The sequence below is a fragment of the Pyrus communis genome, chromosome 5 (assembly GCF_041283825.1).
Source record: "Pyrus communis isolate YQ-2024b chromosome 5, ASM4128382v1, whole genome shotgun sequence".
Classification (NCBI taxonomy): Eukaryota; Viridiplantae; Streptophyta; class Magnoliopsida; order Rosales; family Rosaceae; genus Pyrus; species Pyrus communis.
The window spans coordinates 10,776,872-10,801,163 of NC_142569.1; the positions used below are offsets into that span (position 1 = coordinate 10,776,872).

A 24,292-nucleotide genomic window follows, 5' to 3' on the forward strand; every position below is an offset into this window, starting at 1 on the left:
AAACAGCACCTAAGGAAAATTATTGAATATGGTTTGTTTATTTCAATCATTTTCGACAATATATGGAATAGAAAAGCAAAAAGAAAACTATAGTTGAGGGTTTCCATGAACACAAGCATCGTGTTATTATCTAGGATGAGGACCATGATTGACAATTGACACACTCCAAAAGATTGAACCTTTCAAAATGTTCAAGGTAAAGATTTGCCGTTCTCACAAGCAAGAGCTCTAAACATCCAGGATGAGGACTGTACTATTGGAAAGGATCCTCATCAGATCTTTTTCCTAGGGATTCCGGGGATCCCGTGATCGTGATCGTTCATCGTATATTGTACGGTCAGTTTTCGTTAGGTACTATTTATATTTAATTTTAAATTTTAAATTTAAAATAATTTATGACCGTACAATGAACAATCACGATCACAAAATCTTTGAAATCCTTAGAAAAAAGTTATGACGATGATCACAAAATCTTCGAGATACATGAATATCTTTGAAGAATACAAAGATGTCGCAATAATTGGGACCAATGCTTGACTCCTAGCATGTGATCAGAAACTTCCCTCTCACTAATTCATTTGTGTTATTTTGGCTTTATTGACACGCCTTTCACCAACAACCACATCACTGACTCTAAAAATTTTCTGATCTCTTTACTTAAATATTTATTTATTATAAATAATTTAACGATTTTATTTTTTTACGCAACGATATATTTACAGTTAATAACATGAAAATAAATTGGTATCGAACTTGTTATTCATAATATTCGAATAAAAAATTTCTCATTTATAAATGAAAATGAACACTACAAAACTGTAAATTAAAAAAGGCAAAGGATATAAACATTAAACACAATAAATTAAAAATAATAATCTTAATTATCATGACAATCTACTGTTATAAAAGTTTCCCTAAGACTCTAACCTTGCTATTTTCATAATATTTATTTCTGTTGTTTTCAATAAAAAAAAAAACACTCTGCCAGATTAAATGAACACAAATAAAGTGGATACAATAAAATAATGAGTGTGAAAATAGTATCAAAAAGAGAGTCTTCCAATTTATTTTTTTTGTAAAAGTCTTCCAATTTATTACTTCTCACGGGAGACTCATGAAAATGACAATGGTGTTGAAAATTCTCAACAACCGATTCATTCCAGACGTGTTGAGTCGTCGACTATTTTATTATAATCCACAGAGTGCGACTCGTCGTTGGATATAATAAGAAACAATTTTCGGAGGAGTAATTCGCAAGTAACTGAGATATGTGATGGTACGAACATGTAAGATTGTAAATTGATCTATAACCATCATGAACTTGTACACAAATTGAGATATGTGTTCTACTCGTTAAAGAAACAATTCAAAATTATGTTTGATTCGATAAACAATAAGTTAATCTTATACATTAATTTGTTCGGCTCGCAAAACTTTTGAGTAACACATTTTTTTTTTTTTTTTTTCACAAGACAAGTTGAACTAGATTAGGCCATCTCCAACTGAATGAGAGCCAGATGACTCTCTTTAGCCCTATAGTCATCAAAGAAATTATATTTTAATAAATAGTGTCATGCCATATTTTATACCATCTTGAACCAAAGAGGCCAAAAAGCTATAGGCCAAATATAGCCCCATGACAAAAAACCATCTCCAACCGAGAGGGCCAAAAGGTTATAGGCCAAACATAAATTATTATTTTAATTGAATTAATATAGTTAATTAAATTAAACTACCATATTAAAATAAGATATTTGGACATATTGGAAAATTATTGTTCAAGAAGTTAATTTACTTGCAATGAAACTTCACATTTAAGATTTTTGTTTTTTGAAGAAGAAATAAGTTTACATTGACTATCTTCAATTTAAATGAACAAAATTGATATTATGCATCACGCCCTGATCTCGACATACGTCCCGGACCGATACGTGACGTCATCAAGTACCTATATATCTAACATATCCTGCCTCCGGGATATGGACAAAGCACAACCCAAGATTCGGATTGCGTAGTAATTTTTTGTATACTTTATAGTTGCATCTAACCTCCTCGTTAGACTGCCTACGTACCTTAAATAGGGATCAAGCCATTCGTAGTTCACCATTCGTTAAACTTTGAACTTTTCGTAAAACACTTTCTAGCAGAAAACATAGAGTACCATACCACACATCAACCATAAGCCAAACAAGAGTTGTCATCATGCCATTCACACACACATATGATTTCCAACACCATTCAACAATCACATCAATCAATAACACATACAATACACCAAAATGCAAGGCTAGAGCAACACAGTCTAGCCGAAGCCTACATCTCTAAATAATGTGATTTCAGACTACTCAACAAAATCCAACAGCATCGAGATCCGGACCATTCAATGGAACCAAAATACCAAGCAAGATTCCGGACCACTTAATGGAACCAAAATACCAAGTGGGATTTCAAACCACTCAATGGAATCTAAACCAAGATACGATTCTGGACCTCTCAACGGAATCACGGAGTAGAAGGGATTTCGGACTTCTCAACGAAATCCGAGTGGATATGATTCCAGACTACTCAATGGAATCGCATAGTACAATGGATATCGGACCACTCAACGAAATCCAAAGCAGGATACGATTCCGGACCACTCAACGAAATCGCAAAGCACAAGGGATTCTGGACCACTTAACGGAATCCAGACAGAGCAAGGAACCGGACTACTCAACAAAACCCTAGCGGAACCCAGTTCCGAACCACTCAACGAAATTGAGCTGAAGTCCAAGAAACATAACGGCGGCTCGAAGAAACAAGACATGAATCAAGTTACTCAATTCACGAAGGTCAACGAAATGAAACAAGCACAAGTGCTAATTTAGAATGGATTAACGAAGCAAGAAATGAAACGATATCGAAGCAACAAATCTCCATAACAATGGGTTAATTGTCCGCTGCTAACCCTCACATTTACCAAACAATCCAACATGCATTTCAAATCACATTTCACAAATATTCCCAATGCACAAGTCAAATCACATTTCATAACAATAGATCAATGGCCAAATGTAAAAATACATTTTACTAGAAATCACATTTATAAAACCAAGTCATATCCATAAAGGATATTAAATACAAAACTAGGATAATAACCATATCACATTTATTAAAGTCACTCACTAACCAATGTAGGCCCACTAAACTTCACTCAGTCTCTAGTAGTACTAATTTTAGTATTTAAAACGATTCGAGACATGTTGACTAAAAGTCAACAGTGGGGTCTACAACCCTACGTAATTCGATCTAGAATATCTGCCTACAAATTACCGATTCGTAATTTCCTAAGAGTTTCATTAGTTTTCTAGAACAATATCCTAAAATTTCGAAACGATCCAATAGTCGGATCTCCGCCAATTGCTAGAATTAGGTGGCAGTCAACAATTAGTTGTACAAACTTAATAATTCAATTCATCAAGATCCATACATTGGATTCCTGATCCATCAATTTCTAATGTCCTTAAATATTACGTGCTATAATGCATTAAAGTTTGGTGACGATCTAACGGTCAGATCATTGATGGTTATAATGATTAAGAGGCATAGCCTAACGAAATTATGTTCGAACAATATGATATCATCCATTGGATGTCACGTATAGAATCAGGGTATCAAATTTAGCCTAGAAGGGTCAAGTGGCTTATCGAGCCACGTGCCGCCGCATGCAGCGATTGGTCGTCCCGACTCGCCAGAAAATTCACCTAATCCAAAAATTACCAAATTTTGTAGGAATGTAGAGCACAACAAGGGGAAAAACTTTAATACCTAGGCCGAAGTCCAATTTGGCCGAGAAACACCTGAAAACCACCTTGATTCGTCAGAAACCCTAGAAATAAGTGTACTTCAATTCGTACTCTCTGGTGGTCCACCACCCCCAAACTTGTTTGGGGTTTGTTCTTGGGCTCAAGAGGAGTATTTTGGGGGTGGTGATTAAAGGAGCACGTTTCAAAAATGGTGGATCACCAGCAAGGTACCATTAGCACCCATTGGTGCGGTTCTTCATGAAATCGAGGCTCATCTCTTCGATTTTTTGGGTAAATATAGAAGAGAGGTTGATGCTGAGTTGTTTCCAGGTAGCCTTGAGCTGTGATTCACCGGAGAAATGTTGAAGATGGCGTCGGAAGTCGACTGCAGAAACCGGGTCAGAGGCCGAGTCAAGCGGGTCGAAAACGGGTCAAAGGGATGAGTAGGGTTGGCTAGTCCACCTCCTTTCTCCTTTCTCTCTTTTCCCCTCCTTGCTTTCTTCTGATTAGCCTGTCTCTCCCTCCTTGCCCTTATTTCTCTTCTCTTCTTTCCATCATAGCAACACACATAACTTCCAGATTGTTGCTCCAGCAAATCTGGAGCCGCCTAGATAATGGTTAAATGACCATTTCACCCTTGTTTTTGCTCATCTATAACTTCTTTGTTATAATTTCAAATTACATTCCGTTTGCGCTCACGCGTTCGTATCGACGAGTATTATCCAAATATATAAAGATAAGTCGAAAAATATATAAGGATCAAATACAACCTTGTAGAATTCCGTTTAGTTCATTAAAGGTGTTTTCATCCTTTTACTTATATATATATATATATAATAAAAAATAAAAAAATAAAAAAGCATCGAACCTACGAATACAAAATACAAGATATGTAATTTTAAATAGTGAAATCCGATGACGGGAATTCACATTATGTCTCACCGTCTTCATCTTTTTCTTTCTAATGAAATTTAGGCATGAAAAAGATTTAATTATCGTGAACAATCTTACATTTTATGTTTTTAAATTTTGTGTTATAATGTTATCTTGTATATATTCTATTATTAGCAGCTTGGACGATCTTTAGCTCCTCAACATACACCTTGCTTTTAGCAACTTGCACCACCGCTATCTCAATTTCAATAGCTTCAATTTTGGCAACTTTATCCTCAACTGCTTCATTTACAACAGTTGAGAAATCAAGCTTGAGCAGTTTCCTCCTTTTTTGCAGGCAACACATACGTTGGAACAAAAGAAGGAGCAGGCTTTGACGCCTTTTTAGCGGCCAATCCACGTTTCCAAATAGCGAACTTTCCTTCATACTTCTGATAGTGGTGAGCTTTTTAGAAGTTGATCTAGTCTTAGCCATATATGGTCGCTTCATTTTATCTTCGGACCCCAAATGTTGGGAGCAGCACAAAACTTCTGCGTTGAGTGATCTTCTCAACTCTTTTGAAAGGAAAAATTTCACAGGCTCAATAGCTTCATTTTCATCCATTGAAGGAGACAACTCGATAACAAGTTTTTTTCGGAAGAAATAGAACTTCAACGAGCTGCAGAGAAAGTCCTTAATTACTTTTCAACTGAAGGTCGAGCAAGTAGGCCAACCTACCAGTAAGGCCCCGTGCTTCTCTCGCGACCTCAACCGTATTGACTTTTGCTCTGCAGATTCCTGTTGCATCAACATTTGCTCTGTGACTCTTGGCCGTGTGGAATATTGTTATGTAGCTCCCAGCTGCATCGATTCATCTATGTGGTTTCTCCTCGCCGTGATTACTCTTGCACCATAGCTCCAAGCAGCACCAACGCCTTCCAACAGCTCCACCTGCATTGTTGACTTTACCACACGCAACCCATCTGCGCTCAAGCCTTAAAAGCTGTGGAAGTAGCCCAAATGGCAAGCCCAGCTTGCACTAGCGCTAGCCTTTCCTCCAGACAGGCCATGTGACCTATCCTCGCATGGCACCACTCCCAGCCTAGCGCACTACGCCTAACTGAGCGACTCCATTCTATCTCTTGAGCTTTATGAGCCCAACACTTCAGCGGTAGACCCCATCCACCCTTGTTTACTAGGCCCAACAGCCCTACTCGCATAGCCCGGAGCGATCCAACCTTCCATGCCACACCAAGCGCAGCGGCCCACTTTTTCGTCCTCATGTAACCTGGCCCTTTCCAGCCTTTGGCTAGTAACTTCAACTGCGCCAATCGCCAAGTAGCCCTTATTGTCATGTCACCCACATGGGCCTCAACCCACTCATTCCAAGCTGCCTTGTGGCAGTAGTACGAAGAAGAAAGAAATTTTTTTTCTCACCATAGATGCAATAGCAACAACAACAATGACGTTAACGACAAATCAATTCTTCGTCGGGCAAACAAAAAAGCAAAATAGGGGGATGGGACACAATTTCCTCTGGTTATCTCTCTTTCTTGTTTGAAAAAATAATTATTCTCTGGATTTATTTAATCCTCTACTTAAGGTAGAGTTAAAATAAATTCTATAGGCAATTGAACCCCATATCCCAAAAGACTCTCACTATAAGTAAAAGCTTATAATCCAATGTAGTCAAGAAACCCGTTTTTGGCAAGTCTACTCAACTTGGATTCATGCACCTTCTACGTACAGCATAGTAGGTGTGAGGGTACTTGTGGAGCAAAAAATAATCCAAAAAATCCTAGCGCTGACACGTGGTTTTTCACCCACAAGAGAGGAGAATGCCTTCATTAAATTGGCGAGACCTACATGCGTTCCACGTGCATTTTAATCCTTAAGAAGACTTGAACTGCTGACTGCAACTTCTTCAAGCTCTCTTGCTTATGGCAAGGAGAAAAGTATAAGGAATTAAAGATAGACAAAACCCTTATTCAAAAAATTTTGGAGCTGACACATGAACTTTTTACCCACAAGTGACAACAAAACCCTCATTAAATTGGCGAGGCCCACATTTGTTCCATGCATAGTTCAACCATTAAGAAGACTAGAGTTGCTGACTGTGACTTCTTCAAGCTCTCATGCTCATGGCCAGGAGAAAAGTTAAAGGAATTAAAGATAAGATTTATAACTAATTCTTACCTTTAAACTTTCCTTACTGAAAACCAACTTAATCAAGTAAGGAATCACAATCGAATCTAATCAAGGATTCTACGAGATGATATTATTAATTAAATAATATCTTCGGGATAATTTTCTTCTCCGTCCAACGAATGACATGAAAAATAAAATAGAATTATTCTATACAAGTTTATTTTGTTAATCAAACTGATTTTGATTTTGATTATGGCCAACTAAATATCGACACATGCCATGGAAAACCCTACACATGGGACCGACTCTAGCTCCTATAAATACCCCGTCCTAGACCAATTTATGGTAAGATTTTGCTATGCAGCTAAGCCCTAAACTCTCTCTTTTCAAAGAAATTCACTTAGGCATTGTAAATCTACTAGCCAAACCCCTCCCCTCCGCTCCATTGGTGCATGATTTTGATCTTTGATCAAATGTGTTTAATTGTTTTGTAGATAAAAATTCGTTAAGACTAAACATGAAAATTATATAAGAGCAAAAATATACGCGGATTACTTTTTGAAAAAAAAAATTACTTCATCAGATTTTTGCTACCAAAAAAAAACTATACTTGTGGTGCGGGTGTCCATGACCACAAACATCTTAATCTTAACATCTAGGATTTTTTTTTTTTGTTTTGTTCAAAATTAACATCTAGGATGAGGATTATGATTGACAACTGGCACACCCCCAAACGTAGTAGAACCTTTCAAAACGTTCAAGCCTTCAAGGTAAAGGTTTGCCGTTTTCTCTCAAACAAGGGAGATGTTGAAATTTGGGCTGTATTAGTAAAGAATTCAAAGATTTCACACTAATTGGGACCAATATTTGATTCTTAGTATGTGATCAGAAACTTCCCCACAACCGTATCACTTAGTAAAAATCTTTTTTTGACCCTTTTATTTTTATATTCATGTATTACAAATAATTTTACTACTTTATTGTCTTAGAGAATGATATATTTTAAGTAGCAAAAAAATAAATTGGTATCGAACTTGTTATTCAAGATATTCAAATAAAAAAAACCTCTCACTTACAAGTGAAAATGAATACTACTAAAAAGTAAATTGTAAAAGGAAAAGATATTAATTGTGACACATTTAAAAATAATATATTTAACTATCATGACAATCTACCAGTAGTAAAGTTTCTCGGACCTTGCTATTTTCATAATATGTATTTATGTTATTTTCAATAATAAAAACACTCTGCTAGATTAAATAAACACAAATAAAATGGATGCGATAAAAAATGTTAAGAGTGAAAAATAGTATTAAAGAGAGAGTCTTCCAATTTATTCCTTCTTAGGGGGGACTAATGAAAATGACAATGGAACGTTCAAAAGTCTTAACAACCGATTCATTCCATACGCTTTGAGTCGTAGACTATTTTATTTTAGTCACAGAGTGTGACTTCTTGTTGGATAACAATTTAAGGAGGGGCAATTTGCATGCAACTAAGACTGTAAATTAATTTAAAAACGACTTGAACTTGTGGACAATATCTCAATGTGTTCAGCTCTTGAAAGAAACAAGTTAATTACTGTTTGACTCGATAAAAAAAAAAACAAGTCAAATTTATACATTGATTTGTTTGGCTCGTAAAATTTTTGAGCAACTCATGTTTTTCACGAGACAATCGAACTAGATTATATTAAGAAGTTAATCTGCTTGCAATAAAACATCAGATTTGAGATTGTTTTGGAAAAAGAAATATGTTTATATTGATATTATGTCTCACCTTCTTCATCATTTTCTTCCTAACGAAACTTAGCTCGAAACATTTTGAGTTCAGTATTGAGCTTAAAATTTCTAGGTTGGCTCAAGCTCCATTTGTATTAGAAGCAAGCTACTTAGCTCAAACTGAAAAATAGTTAAACAATCCAAACTTGAGTTGAATGATATATATTCTAACCCAACTCGTTTACAGCACTGATAAAGATGTATTACAACCAAAGCATTCCCCAGGCTTAAGTCCATATGCGACATGCCATAAGGCGGGCCCTAGAAAGTTTTAACATAAACAGGACGGACTCGCAATGGAAAGTTTTTTCATAATTTAAATTGAAACAATTGAATTGAGTACAACCAATATAAATAAATGAGAACCCGAACACGAATCATTGTTTTTGTGAAATAAAGGGAAGTGTTATTGGCACTTCAAAAATCTTATTCTACATTCTTCATAAGTGTATTTTTTTCTTTCCTAATATAGAAAGTTTTGAATGTAGAATGAGATTTTTAAAGTGCTAATAACAATTCGCGAAACAAAATGCATCAACAATTAAAATTCATAAGCGATACCTACTTACATCAACGGCTAGATTTCATTAAAGGTTTGGCAAGTCTTCCTACCATTTTCCAATTCGGAAGTAGTAGTACCAAAAAACGAATAAACAAAACAATGAGTCCATGTGAGACCAAATGTCAATTGCCAAAACCAATACCAACAAAGAGAGTGGGCCCTTTGGGGAAAAAAAATAAAACATTTATGCTCCTAACCATATCCTGTCACGTGTTTTTTACTATTCTAGTTAATTTTTACATTAAATTTCTTTTTAAATTTTAAAAAAATTAATTAAAATTAAGTGAAATGACACATGATAAATGATTAAATGTATGATGAGACCGTAATTTATGGTAATGAATAAAAATGTTCTAAAGGAAGTAAATAAATAAAGAGAGGGGGACCACGTGTCGAAATCGTCGAGCAAGACGGGGAAGGTGGGGAGTGTGAGACTCCAAACAGGGTGCGACGGTTGACTTAAAAAATAAATACGGACGCGGGGAGAAAATGGAATATGCCGGTGGAAATTCCTTGGTGTGTGAACGCATTGGCTGCTGCCGTCGCCTATAAATATTCGCATCCCTTCCTTTCCCTCGTCTCACCATCAAATTTCTTCACCTCTCTCTCTCTCTCGCTCGGTCGCTCCCAACAGGTTAGTCTGCAAATTAAATAAATTAATTTATCTAATTAGATGTTAAACATCTTGATTTATGCTTAATTTTTTCTTCCATTGTTGTCGATCTTGTAATTAAGCCCACTGATCTCTCCATGCATAGTTCTCTATCATGCATGCAAATTGCAAGCTCGAAGTGCAAAGTGTAAAGTGTAAAGTGAGTGGGGTTTTCTTTGTCATTGGGAATAGATACAATTTATAGCTTTTTCGAAGCATATCGTTCATGGGGTTCTCTTCCCTTTTGCAATTTTCACATGGGTATCTCTTTCTTAATTTGTCCCGCTTCTGATTTATGAACCTGTGAGTTCGGCCAGTTAGTCAGTCACCAGAGTCTCGGGACAGTTTGCCCGCCTCTTGTACCTGAGTTCAAAATCCCCCTCTCGAAATTACAACACAGACGTGTCAGCCACCATATCAGAAATTAATTTTCTGGTTTTCACTCTAAAAACTCCTCCTTTAACTGTATTTTTTTATTTTATTTTTTGGGGTCTTACCAGAGATGAAGTAGAAAAGATGGAATTTTTAGAAACCCATTGTGCATCAGATGCAGGTAAGTTAGAAAAATAAGTTAAAAGTAGTATTAATTCTGAGTTTTGGATCTGAGATTATCTTCTGAATTTAGAGTATTAAAGTTCTGTAGCCGTTCAAACAATTAATCGCATTCATAATCTTCATCTGTAAATAGCTGTAAATATTAGTTTAAGCTAATTAAATTACTGTTTTGATATTTTTAATCCCAAGAAATCTGGTTAAACAACCCTGGAAAAATAGGCCTAGGCCGCTCTGTTTGAAGGGTAATTTAAAAGAAAACTAATGAAAATGGTTTGAAAATTTTGAGTTTTAACGACAATGACAAAATAAAGGGGAAATGAATAGTATCATGATTAATTTTTTTAGTGTAAAAATATGATTTTTTTTGTTAAAATGAACAGTATAAATAACTTTTCGTTAAAGTTGTCTAATTTAAAGGGTTTAACTTTACACGCTAATGGCGTAGTCTTTAGACTCTTAGAGTGCAAAGATCGAAAATTTAATTTAATTCCACGCGGTTTTGATATAGTTGGAGAGACAAAGGTTGAAGATTTTAAAATAATTTTAAATTTTATTAGAGATAAAGATTGGTTGGTGCATATTTTAAATGGTTTCGTAGAGACTTTGAGACTTCTATTCAATCCTCAGTAGGTATCTGTTTGTCTGCTTGTGTGGGGCAGTTTGAACGTGATTTTCCTAGTTCAAGCCTCAAAAATTTGTGTACAACAACTCTCACGCCGAATGAAATTAATATGAAAGTTAAAGCAGCAAAGTATAACAGGCGACATGGTCCAAATGCCCCACCAGAGCTTTTCTCCCTTAAGAAATCTGGCCAAAAAAACAAAAACCTCTTCAGTGGTAGAATGAGGCAGAGTTCATTGTTTGTCTTTTCTTCCACTTTTCCAGTAGTCATGGAAGTTTTGCTAGTTTCAGAAGTTCATTTCACTTTTTCATGCTCAAATAAAATGGTCCCTTTTTTTGTGGGGTGGCAAATAAAATTTCTTTGGAATGTGTAGGTAGTTAGAGAAATGCTAAAAAGATTCTCTCAAAGTGTTGACTCTTTATGAATTTTTTGATACTTTTCAATTTAACGTTAATTTCTGTAACAACATATAAAACTTTGAGCTAAAAACATAAAAAGGTAGAGTACATGAAGAATTCTACTTCTGAAAAAGTCTCCTTAGCATTTCATTATAATATCCTTTATAAGAAGTCTTTTTCTCTAGTTAATGTTGTGATGTGATAAATCAGTGACAATTTTGAATAGTCAGAAATTATGAAGTGAATTGGTTGAACCTGGAATTCTAGGTGAGGCAAAATTTAATTTTCAACGTATGACCAAATGGAGGAAAATCGAGGGCCCTGTAGTCAGAAATTATTTGTGACCTGTCAGAGTTGGGAGTCCAATTTTCAAACTCCCTTGTTGATAATTAAACACTTGTTTGACTTTTCCTTTGTTTTTCCCCTTTGTTGAAGATTGACTGATTAATTATCACGCTCATTGGAAACCCGTGTTTCCGATGATATTTAGATGTATTTAGAATTTGAGTTGTGATTTTTTTTTTTTTTTTTTTTGACAAACGATATTCTACATTAATAGAGAAGGAGATGTGTTTACCTTTATAATAGATTAACAATAATATGGTTGAAATTCATGTTTGACGAAAACTGAATTTAAAACATTTCACTTACAAGTAAAGAATAATATTATTAGATCGTAGTACTAAGTGTAAATACTAATTTTCAATTTTTTGCCGTCTTCAAACTAGGGTGTAATAAAGCCGAACCGGTATAAATTCTTGTATTATTCTCTTGTTATTTATATTTGTTGCTATATTATTGTTTGAATGTTTTACGTTGTGTTTGCCGCTTCCGCACAATAAGTATTTTTTTCATTTTCTCACTCTTCAAATTGTGCAGATAAAAAAAAAAAGCTGGTGAGAAAGAAAGAGAAGAGAGAGAGAATTTGTAAAAGCTAGCTTAGCCATGGCTAAAGAGCAATTACAGGTTCTCAATGCACTTGATGTAGCAAAAACACAATGGTACCATTTCACTGCAATTATCATTGCTGGAATGGGATTCTTCACAGATGCATATGATCTCTTCTGCATATCTTTGGTGACCAAGTTGCTCGGCCGCATATACTACCACGTTGACAACGCAGAGAAGCCCGGGACATTGCCTCCGAATGTGTCAGCTGCCGTAAATGGTGTGGCGTTTTGTGGAACCTTAGCAGGCCAGCTCTTCTTTGGCTGGCTTGGTGACAAGATGGGAAGGAAGAGAGTTTATGGAATGACTCTTATGCTTATGGTCATATGTTCTATTGCTTCAGGTCTCTCATTTGGGCATACCCCAAAAACCGTTATGTCAACGCTTTGTTTCTTCCGGTTCTGGCTAGGGTTTGGTATTGGCGGTGACTACCCTCTTTCTGCCACAATCATGTCCGAGTATGCTAACAAGAAGACTCGGGGCGCTTTCATTGCTGCGGTCTTTGCCATGCAGGGGTTTGGAATTTTAGCAGGTGGGATATTTGCTATTATCTGTTCGGCCGCGTTTAATGCCAATTTTGATGCTCCAACATATGAGGTCAATGCACTTGCCTCAACCGTTCCACAAGCGGACTACCTGTGGAGGATTATTGTGATGGTAGGAGCAATCCCAGCTGCAATGACTTACTACTGGCGCATGAAGATGCCTGAAACTGCCCGTTACACCGCCCTTGTTGCAAAGAATGCGAAACAGGCTGCATCCGACATGTCAAGGGTTCTGCAGGTAGAAATTCAAGCAGAACCCCAGAAGGCTGAGCCGACTGCTAATGCATTTGCTTTGTTCTCCAAGGAGTTTATGCACCGTCATGGACTTCACTTGCTTGGAACAACAAGCACTTGGTTCTTGCTTGACATTGCATTCTACAGCCAAAACCTGTTCCAAAAGGATATTTTCAGTGCGATCGGATGGATTCCTCCTGCAAAGACGATGAATGCTATTGAAGAAGTTTACAGAATCGCAAGGGCGCAAACTCTTATTGCATTGTGCAGTACTGTCCCCGGCTACTGGTTTACGGTAGCTTTCATTGACAGGATTGGAAGATTTGCAATTCAGTTGATGGGATTCTTCTTCATGACAGTGTTCATGTTTGCACTGGCTATTCCCTACGATCACTGGACTCACAAGGACAACCGAATTGGGTTTGTAGTGATCTACTCATTGACCTTCTTTTTTGCAAACTTCGGTCCTAATGCAACCACATTTGTTGTGCCGGCTGAGATTTTCCCAGCTAGGTTCCGGTCTACGTGTCATGGAATCTCAGCCGCGTCCGGGAAGCTTGGCGCCATAGTTGGTGCATTCGGGTTCTTGTACTTGGCTCAGAACAAAGATAAGAGCAAGACAGATGCAGGGTACCCTCCAGGCATCGGGGTTAAAAACTCGCTCATTGCATTGGGTGTGGTCAACTTCTTGGGGATATTGTTCACTTTCTTGGTGCCTGAATCGAATGGGAGGTCGTTGGAGGAGATGTCGGGCGAGAACGAAGAAGAAAGCGAAACCGGGGCAGTGGAGTTGGAGCAATCAAGCTATAACAACAGGACAGTTCCAGTTGTGTAGGTTGGATCTATAAGCAGTGCAGAAAATAATGTTGTAATGTAAGCCTGTAGTTCATTTTGGGGAGGGGTATTTCGTCCTTTGTGGTATTCACATGAGTCCATGTCCTGGCTTTTACAAAGGATGCCAGATAAAGTGTGCATTTTCCATGCATAACATGTGTGTACGTAAAGCGTCAGCGTTTATCTTTGAACCTGAGGTCTTGTGTTTGAAACTGTCTTCTGCGGTTACGCATGTTTCTCTCCGCAGCTGTGACTAAGTAGTATATAAAGTAGAAGAGAATCATCAACCGTTTTCTGTTTCTCAATGTGAAAGTTGAATTTGTTTTGGGGGTTTAGGTAGTTTTGCACATTTTCTCTTAAGGCAGAGTGACTAGTCCACTCTCACTGTTCAGAGTATGTCTTATGTCAGATCGTAGTCATAGTCACGTAATAATGGAGATAAACATATAGCATGCACAATCATTCACACTTAAGAACTCCTGCCACTCAGGTTTCGTTGATATTATTTTTCTTTATTTTTTCAAAGGAAATCTCGACAATACGAAGAGAAAATTTAATATTATATTCCTTGTATTTAATAGAAATCTTATATTTGTTATGCTCAAAAGAAGTCAAACAGAACGTGTGTCGTGCACATTTTTTCTTCTCAACGTGATTGAGGATTCGAACTTGGAATTTTTTTACTTTCCAAATATATATAGAGGGTGTTCGTACATTCGTACACTCGGCACACTGTTCCATTAATCCATTTATTTCTACCATCATTCTATCATTTCTTTGCTTTTGGTCTCCAAATCAGTGAGAAATTATTGATTACTTTTACCCGAAAATCTCCCCCCAAATCAGAAATGAATCTTGTAATGAAATCTTTTACGATCCTCCAGCTAGCCAGCATAGCAATTTGGACATATATTCCATCCCCTCAGATTATATGGAATTTAATTCCTTCACCAAAGCATATATTACATACCATTTGTGTCAAAATTTTCAACCTCAAATTTGAAAACTAAATATAGAGATTGGACAACTGTGGAAATACGCGTTCTGGTAATGTATATGGAAACTATTTTCGGTTTTGGCTACTGCTGGTTACTACTAGAAATTCTCAGACATTCGGAATATACCGCTGAAAGATGTCTTAAGTTTGTTGAACAGAAGGGTCTGCACTGCAGAGAAACAACAGCTAGCTAAAATGGAGGGGAAGAATATACGACTGTAATATTCCGGTTGCTGGGCGACGCACCCTTCCCTTATAAATTCTCATTCCCTGCTTCCCCTAGAGCATAACCTATTACCTACCCCTCTCTCTAGATCTCTCGGAGTCGGAGTTGGAGTCGGAGTTTCTGTCTCTCTCTCTAGGTTGAGAGAGAAGATCCAGGTTAGGAAAAAAACTGCAGCTCTATGCATGCATGTTCTTGTTTCTTCTTGATGAAGCTGCATGTTTTTCATATTTTATTTACCATTGTTGAATTTAATTAATTATAGGAATTATTTTGGTCCCATCCTATGTATTACAATGCAGTCTTTCAATTACATATGAAGAATTATTTGTCTGGCTATGGAACTGATGCCCGTTCTTTATTAATCAACAAAGTGTTGATATGTCATCGATAATATGTCAATATCATTGTCTGTAACAAAACGTTCATATATGTTGTTGACGGATTTTCAGCACTATTGATGCACATCCGTTGTTTACTAAAGAATGAACGTCTTGCACGTATAGTTTCCGGGAACAATTAGTTATATCCTCTTTTTGTAAATTTTTCGGACTTATTTTAAGTTTCTTCAAGAAATGTGAAACTCTTGTGTTTTAATCTTCTGTGTTTATAACGATCAAATTCACATTTAAATCATTCTTTATTCATACATTGTTATGTAAATGTAATCTTACTGTTTGTGTTCTTGCATACTGGTGAACCAGAGAAATAGAGTTTGCCAGAGAGAGATCAAACCAAGCAAAGCTAAATCCATGGCCAAGGAACAACTGCATGTGCTCAGTGCACTTGACACTGCAAAAACACAATGGTACCATTTCACCGCAATTGTAATCGCCGGAATGGGATTCTTCACCGACGCGTACGATCTCTTCTGCATATCCCTCGTCACCAAATTGCTTGGCCGCATATATTACCACGTTGAAGGATCACCAAAACCAGGCACATTGCCTCCAAATGTGTCAGCAGCTGTCAATGGCGTGGCGCTTGTTGGCACATTGGCAGGGCAAGTGGTCTTCGGCTGGCTTGGTGACAAAATGGGGAGAAAAAAAGTGTATGGCATGACACTTATGCTCATGATCATATGCTCCATTGGTTCCGCGCTCTCCTTTGGGCACACCGCAAAGTCTGTAATGACCACACTTTGTTTCTTCCGGTTCTGGCTAGGGTTCGGCATTGGTGGTGACTACCCTCTTTCCGCCACCATAATGTCTGAATACGCAAATAAAAAGACTCGTGGTGCCTTTGTTGCCGCGGTGTTTGCCATGCAGGGGTTTGGAATTCTAGCAGGAGGGTTGTTTGCAATGCTCATCTCTGCAATTTTCGAGGCCAAATTCAAGGCTCCATCTTATGAAGTTGATCCAGTTGGTTCAACTGTCCCACAAGCAGACTACCTTTGGAGAATCATTCTAATGGTTGGAGCACTTCCGGCAGCTCTAACCTACTACTCGCGCTCAAAGATGCCAGAAACTGCTCGTTACACAGCGCTTGTTGCGAAAGATGTCAACCAGGCTAATGCTGATATGGGAAAAGTTTTGCAGGTTGACATAGAACCTGAACCCGTCAGGTTGCCTAAGGAAACTGTGAAATCTTTCGGTTTATTCTCTAAGGAGTTTATGCACCGCCATGGACTACACTTGCTTGGAACCACAAGCACATGGTTCTTGCTTGACATTGCATTTTATAGCCAAAATCTGTTTCAGAAGGACATTTTCAGCGCCATTGGTTGGATTCCTAAAGCAAAAACTTTGAATGCCGTTTCAGAGGTTTATAGAATTGCAAGGGCACAAACACTTATCGCCCTATGCAGTACTGTACCCGGATACTGGTTCACTGTAGCCTTCATTGATAAAATCGGAAGATTCACAATCCAAATGATGGGATTCTTCTTCATGACAGTGTTCATGTTTGTATTGGCATTTCTCTACGATTATTGGACACATCACTTGATAGGGTTTGTGGTATTCTACTCACTGACTTTCTTCTTTGCAAATTTCGGACCTAATGCTACTACATTTGTGGTGCCGGCTGAAATTTTCCCGGCTAGGCTGCGGTCTACTTGCCATGGCATATCTGCCGCAGCCGGAAAGTTAGGGGCAATGGTGGGTGCATTCGGATTCTTGTTCTTGGCGCAACCGCAGGACAAGGCTAAAGCAGAAGCAGGGTTTCCTGCTGGTATAGGGGTCAAGAACTCACTTATTATGTTGGGTGTGATCAACTTTTTGGGTTTATTATTTACGTTCTTTGTACCTGAATCGAAAGGAAAATCTTTGGAGGAACTGTCTGGCGAAAGCAACGAACACAACTAAGGAAGTAAGAGATCGAAAGCGGCCCTAGATCACATAGACGAGAAGGGAGTTTCTATTGTTCATCACTTCATCTACAAATGGAGCAATTTTTTTAGGATAAGTTTTCATTTTTCTCTGTTTCGGTCTTTATATCATTATGTATTACATTAAAGTAGAAACCGCATAGCCTTCTCTGTATTTTTGTTGTTGTTTGTCCCTTGTATTAAAGTTCATGGTTGATCTTCGCTTATCTTTCCGTCTACATTGACTATTAAGCATATATTTCGGGTTATGAATTTGTTCAAGACCAAAAGATCAATGACTGGTTGTGCATTTCTTGCTCCGCAAACATAAATCCATAAGAAACCAAAAGCATAGAGCAACAATTTTCAGGTTTACATCACCTAAAGGTAATTAAAGTTTGAAGCAAGAAGATAACATCAAACCATACTTTTCGTACCAGCTAACTGACCTGCCGGTTTATTCGAGGAACACTAATGCAGTTTTGTGCTGGTAACGGGTTCTATACATAGTGAAGCCAGCAGAACAAACTTGCAGAACCCTATAGACTTTGATTGACTGAGGAACATGTGTTTTAGTACTGCAGATACGGTTCAATGGGCGCGGTCTTTGAGCACCTAAAGATCCATCTCTGTTGGGTCAGTAGCCTGAATCTCGTCGTGGATACCGTCCAGCTCCCTCCTAAACCTGTCTTTACATGTGGCATAGAGCATCTTCTCACGGATTCGAGAGGTTGAAGGGGACCTGAGCATTAGTATGTAAATAATCATGAATTAGCACAAGATAGAACAGGTATTTGGATTTCCAAGCTCACACAAGTTCCGGTTTTTTAGGAATAAAACTTGCATCAATAGAATTCTGCACCACTGATTTTATATGAAAGGATCATCACTGGATACGAAATCAAGGGTGCAAATGCAAATTTTTGGATGGCTTGTTTAAAAAAAATATGGGTTTGCAAATAACTGCAGGTTTTTGAAATATTGCAACTTCGGAATTGGGATCAGAATTTGTGATATTGTTCGTCCATTATACTAGACTACTCTAAGCTATGGGGAGCGGGATTCCGAACTTGGGTGCAAGGAAGAAACACAATGCTCTGGCCAACTAGCATAATCTGCGTCTGGATTTGAGAATATGATCTTTTAACAGGACTATTAGTGACTCCATAGTCTATACATAAATCAAAAGGTGAAGAGATTAAAGGTAAAAACTAACCATGCGATGAAGGAGATCTTGCTCTTTTGACAGTTATCAGAAGTTCCGAAATCGAAGTCGTATACTGCATATCGACAATCATTATCAGGCAAAGCTGCCACAAAATCATCATAGCTCTCCGCCGGACCGCCAATTTTTTCAACTACAACCTCCCTCTTCTTCTCATCAACCTTGAATATCACATAGCTGTGGACCTTCTTCCTCTGGAGCTCCATGAAAGTGTTCTTGCTCTCATCAGAAACCCCCATGGCACATGAAGCATTTGGCTGGAAAACACAAAAAAAAATAAAATAAAAATAAAAAAATATGAAGGATCACATAGTGATATTCCAAACTACTCTAATTTATAAGGAGGGATACTGAATACGGTGCAGAAACACTGCGTTGATTAACTAGCTTAACTCACGTCTGCAAAAAGTTCCTTGAGAACCAACTAGATAGATTAATGAATTGGGTTCATCCAAAGCTACATCAAACTGAATTATCTTTACAGAAACATGGGATTTGACACAAAATCTTGAGCTCTTGAATAAAATCAAGACACTAAACAAAAACCGACAATTAAACGAAACCAACGAAGCTTCAAAAACGAACATAGAAAGAGAGAGTACCCGACTGAGCCCTCTGAGAGACATTGCAGCCAGGAAAATCTCAAGTCCAAAGAGAAAGTTTGATCAAGAACAAGAACGAACAGATTATTCAGAGAAGGCTAGCAGCTAAAGAGATATTTGAACAAATGAGGCATGCAGAAGAAAAGATAAGCAAATGGGAAATCTGAAACGAATCGAACTGTACCAGTCAAAACAACGAAAAAGAAAATTTACTTAATAAACTACATACTATTCTCTTCCTTTTTTCTGCGGTCTAGAAAAAGAACAAGGAAATGGTAAGAAAAATAGAAAGGTAGAAAGATACGTACCCATTTGCTGTGAGGTTCTCTGGTGTTGAAAGATACGTACACATGGTGATGGTGCTGCGTAGGACTAACGCTTTGCTTGCAAGCAAATTGCCGACGTTGAATTTGGGACCCAGAGATTCAGGGAGGGACCGCCCTCCACCACCGTCCACGCTGCATATACATCGTTATCCACTCGCCATGTACAGGAGACCGACTCTACCTTTTGTTACTGCCAAGACAAATCTATTATTATGCAACTTATGATCGATCTTTCGTTTGAATTGAAGTACGGAAGATGTGAGTTAGTTCAGTTGGTTAAAAGATGTTTTCCTATAATTGATAAGAAACAAAAACTTACATTTACATCGGAAATTAATTTCATATTGACGGTTTGCAATCAGCTTCAACTAGCACGGTGTTTATGTTGCATTCTTCTCCTCGTATTCGAATTTGATCTCTCCCATCTAATAACTACATATTAGAGTAATTTAGATAACTACCTTATCCAAAAAATCATAAATTAGAGTAATTTAAACAATCATTTGATCCAAAAAATAGACTGCAACAGAGAGTATGTATGAAAAACTACGAAGTGTTGCTTGAAGGGCGTGATTTTTTGGCACAGAAATAAACTTCGGATTGCATTTGCTAGGAAAACTTATGAGTGCTTACTCATGATTTTGTTTCGTGAAGTTCTACAATAATGATTATAAAACCTATTTTTATAGCATTCATGCCATACCATAAGCTTCATATAATTCATAGAGGATCATCAAGAGATGTCATGACTGACATAACTTTGATTTTTATTTTTATGTTTTGTAGCCGGCTAGTATTTCTATTCATGTCCACGTAGGATCCAGCTCTTTGATGTCAAAAAATGATTAAAGAAAAAAAAAAGTAACTCTATTTTGACTATGTTCTTATTGCACTGTATTTCTATATTAAAATTGTTATTGACGTTCTAAATTTTATATTTAAAAAAAAAATATTTTTATAAAAAATATATAACTAAAATTTTGAAGTATAATAATTGTCCTTTTATATGCAATAGCACCTTTCAAAAAAGTAAAAACCCATAAAATTTGTGTACATGTGTGGTTCCCAAATAGTATTTTACTTAAGTGTGAAAAGGTCACGTGATTGTCACGAGCTCTCCACCAACAAAGAGCCGGAGCAACCGCAACCCAAACCCGAAACATCGACTCCTTTCCTGGATCGAAAATTTTTGTGCCCTAAAAATTTGGGGTTTTTTGGGTTTTGCGAAATTTGGTTCCTGGGCAGCTGATAAACGATTCCCTGATGAAAATGGATTCAGAAGGTACGCGTCGGGATTTTCTTCTTCCAAAAAGTAATTGAAAAAAATTGATCTTTAATTTTTATCAATGAAAATTTTGATTTCTTTTTATTTTTGTGTGAAATTTTTAGCAGCGCAAAAAGCGTCGAGCAATAATCCGTCGGTAATGCTCGCTTCTCTTCTGAGCAGGAGAGCCAAGCTTCAAGATGAACTCCGAGGGATTGAAAAACAGGTTCAAATTTTTATTCATTTATTTCTTAAATAATTTAATTTAATTTTTATTATTCTTTTATTCAGGGTTGGTGAATGAGTTTTATTGGCTTTTGGGTTAATTAGTTAGAGGTCATTTTTGGGGATATAGCTGAAATGGAAGACCTTTCTCTTTTGTGCTTTTTTCATTTTTTTTTTGTGTTACACAAATGATTTTAATTGGTCTTGTATAGAAAATCAGAAATGTGTGTCAGTATGGTTTAAGAACTAAGCTTTTTCTTTATCATGTTATAAATCATAATGGAGAAAAACTTACATGAAACGGGTGTGTAACCCCTTTTTGTGTCTATCTTCCTTATCACGTGACATGGAACTGTAGGTTAGCCTGTGGCAGGTAAGCATTTCTCGTCTTAATGATGCTTCTATGGAAATTTGGCTGTAATTTTGTTATTTCTCTTTCTGGTTCGGTCCACAGTTTAGAACCAAAATGCAGCGGAAGCTGTGTATGGAAATGTATGCAAATTAGTGAAGAAAAAATTAATTGGTTTTGTATAGTATGTTTAAAGAATAAAGCCCTTTTCTGTGTCGTGTCTTAATGGAGCAAAACTTACATGAAATGAGTGTATGATCACATGATGAGAGAGATAGAGAGAGAGTGTATACGCCTGTGATAGGTAAGTTTTTCTTGGTTATGTTGCCACGGGATTTTTTATTGTAATTTTTTTCTTTCTCCTTTTGGTTTGGTCCACAGTTTAGAATCGAAATGCAGCACAAGCTATGGATGGAAAAGTTTTTTTTTTTATGTCTTGTTGTAGTGGCAGCTGAGCTGCGTATTTGATGCGTCCCTTTACTGGAACTAATGTTTTCTTACAATGCAGGTCTATGATTTGGAGACTAGTTATCTGCAGGATCCAACTCAATGTGGAAATGTATTAAAAGGTTTTGAAGGGTTTCTATCATCATCCAAGAACACTAACCTGTAAGAACTAACTAATATATCATTTCCTTTGGCTTCACTTTTTTTCTTTTTACTCTTATGTAGGGTTATCCTCCTTAGTTAACTCTTGCCTATGGGGCTTTTGTGTTTGCGTGATAGTCTAAAGCAATCTACTTTATTTCCCATGAAGAACTGGTTCTTTTGTACTGTGGCTATTTATACATGATCGAATACTCTGATTACTCAATTTCTCTCTGGTTCTCTTCCTTTCTGATCTAACCTGTTGAGTTATTCCTCCAAGCGATCTTTTTCTTGCTAGTAGGGTTCTTTCACTGACCACTTTTGCAGCTAAAACCGTTAGTATTAGCTCATCTAGTGATCGCCATTATCTATAGACAAAAACTCACAAAATGACCTTTGGTTTCGCATATTGAGTTTATATTCACGGAATGATTATCTCTGCATATGATATTAGGAGCTTTTGGATAGATTATATTCTTGAATTATAACTCGGGCAAGCCTACTTTATGTCAGAGACATGATTTAGCTGGGAGATGATTGGCCGTTACTCATTGCTCTGATGGCATCTGAATTGAATGTTCATACAGCACATTTCCCCTAAATAATCTATATATCCGGTTATGGCACATGCAAGTTATTAAATCAAGCATGCAGCACTGATGTTTTCTGTGTTATTGCACAAAGTTTTCATGTTTGGATCTAGGATACGTATTAATGGATGGAATTCTTCAAACCTTTTGACTGCAGCTTGAAGCGGTCTAGGAAATTTCAGCCTGAAGATAGGATGTTTTCATTATCTTCTGTTACATCACCAGCAGTAAGTATTCTAAACATTTAAAGTCCCGTTATGGTGGCTGTAACTGTCCTCTTCATCTTTTGTTGTTGTAATTTAATGTCATCTCCGCATTATCAGTACATTCATGCAAGTGAATGTGGACCTAAAATTTCAAACCACAATTGACTCTGTGTAAGGATTGACGTTGAAAATAATTGTTTGAAACATGTAAACCAATGTTCATAGTTTCTCTTCTATCTTCTCAGGCTGAAGAACTTGCGGCTGCACGAGATGGTAAAGCTTATATTGGCAAATACGCAACAACAGTCTCTGCAATTTTTATTCATTGATTTGTCCCTTTGTGTTTATTGTAGATGGGAGATCAGACTTTGGTCCAGGTCGGTCCAAAGGCGGCATATATGGGAATGGGCAGTAAGTACTCCACTATTTCTCTACGTGTTAAGTGGCATGTTAAAAGTTCTACTCAAGCTTTACCAAAGCTGGAAACAGATTTTATCAGTTGTCACCATTTATCTTTGAGGCTCTATCTCCTGGCATCACTGTCTGAAATATATAATTTATGTCACAGAGGAAAGCCAAAGAAGGGAAGACCTGCACCAAGGGACGCGAAAAGAATCAGACCTTCAAGCGAACAAGATTACGACTATGAAGATGATGCTGAGATGTCATAGTGAATGGGGAACTTATGGTTTACCTTTCCATATGAGCTCTACGCGAGCAAGAACTGGGACCGAGCGCTTTCATTTGAGAAATCTTTTGATTGTCGAAAGCCATGCCTCTCAGGCAAGCAAAACCCCCTTTTTCACTTGTGTAATTAATCTTATCTCAGGCTGTAAGTATTACACCCGAGTCCTGATAGTATTTAAGATTTTGGTTATTTCTGCATAGATCTTGTTACTTGAACAAATGTGAAACTTCAAATGGGAAGAATATTTCATGAGAAGTATAGTTTTCAATCTTGCAACATTGTTTTGATTTGTTTTCCATCTCACAAGGTTGCATCGTGCCATCAAGTATTTACTTGAGAAATTGGGTTACTCTCAAATTCGTTGTAAAAAATATTGGACATGAGAAAGTGATAACAACTGGCTTGCAGCTCAAATGGTTAAGATACGAGAGGATTTTGATTCATTAAGCAAAGATTCGGCTAAGTGCATTTGTAAATGCTCGTTTCCACATAAAATCAATCGTGGTGGAATATGTTTGGCTTCTTACCATTAATGCGTTTTCTCGTTACTTGCAAATGACAAACTAACAACCGAATGAAATAAGTTGATAAAATAACTAAAAGAAGATGAGCAAACAAACATACATTCAACTGGACATCAAGATGACATTGGTAACTAAAATCAATCACACAATGATAGCAGTATTATCAAGTTAAAACACGTGGTGACACAAGATAAACTTGAGTATTGGAATGCATCCACCTGGACGTCCTTTTTGCTTGT

General features: G+C 37.1%; 3 protein-coding genes and 1 pseudogene across 7 annotated transcripts; 3 read left to right on the forward strand and 1 right to left on the reverse strand.

The window, feature by feature from the left end:
• Positions 1–9,547: 9,547 nt before the first annotated feature.
• On the forward strand, positions 9,548–14,273 carry LOC137726034 (inorganic phosphate transporter 1-4). 3 transcript variants are annotated; one of them, XM_068464891.2, is made up of 2 exons: positions 9,548–9,784; positions 12,257–14,273. In XM_068464891.2, exon 2 carries the CDS (start codon positions 12,323–12,325, stop codon positions 13,937–13,939), a length of 1,617 nt encoding a protein of 538 aa, XP_068320992.1. In that variant the 5' UTR covers positions 9,548–9,784; positions 12,257–12,322; the 3' UTR covers positions 13,940–14,273. The 3 variants fall into 3 exon arrangements, with proteins under 3 accessions (XP_068320992.1, XP_088550383.1, XP_088550384.1); XM_088694257.1 differs by lacking the exon at positions 9,548–9,784 and adding an exon at positions 9,832–10,355; XM_088694258.1 differs by lacking the exon at positions 9,548–9,784 and adding an exon at positions 12,106–12,125.
• A 140-nt stretch (positions 14,274–14,413) lies between these two features.
• Positions 14,414–17,641, forward strand: LOC137726035 (inorganic phosphate transporter 1-4 pseudogene; annotated as a pseudogene). The gene is made up of 2 exons (XR_015962558.1): positions 14,414–15,316; positions 15,863–17,641. The product of XR_015962558.1 is annotated as an inorganic phosphate transporter 1-4 pseudogene (transcript).
• Positions 17,642–17,758: 117 nt separating this feature from the next.
• LOC137726036 (actin-depolymerizing factor) lies at positions 17,759–19,783 on the reverse strand. Its single transcript, XM_088694259.1, has 4 exons — positions 19,602–19,783; positions 19,294–19,306; positions 18,683–18,948; positions 17,759–18,208 (listed from the first exon to the last, which is right to left on the reverse strand). Exons 1-4 carry the CDS (start codon positions 19,643–19,645, stop codon positions 18,082–18,084), a joined length of 450 nt encoding a protein of 149 aa, XP_088550385.1. The 5' UTR covers positions 19,646–19,783; the 3' UTR covers positions 17,759–18,081.
• A 947-nt stretch (positions 19,784–20,730) lies between these two features.
• LOC137725851 (chromatin modification-related protein eaf6) lies at positions 20,731–23,784 on the forward strand. Of its 2 annotated transcripts, none has more exons than XM_068464662.2 (7): positions 20,731–20,901; positions 21,012–21,109; positions 21,966–22,066; positions 22,793–22,862; positions 23,087–23,114; positions 23,195–23,252; positions 23,410–23,784. In XM_068464662.2, the coding sequence occupies exons 1-7, from the start codon at positions 20,883–20,885 to the stop codon at positions 23,510–23,512; spliced, it is 477 nt and encodes a 158-aa protein (XP_068320763.1). In that variant the 5' UTR covers positions 20,731–20,882; the 3' UTR covers positions 23,513–23,784. The 2 variants fall into 2 exon arrangements, with proteins under 2 accessions (XP_068320763.1, XP_068320762.1); XM_068464661.2 differs by having other exon boundaries at positions 20,743–20,901; positions 21,009–21,109; positions 23,410–23,657.
• Positions 23,785–24,292: the final 508 nt, after the last annotated feature.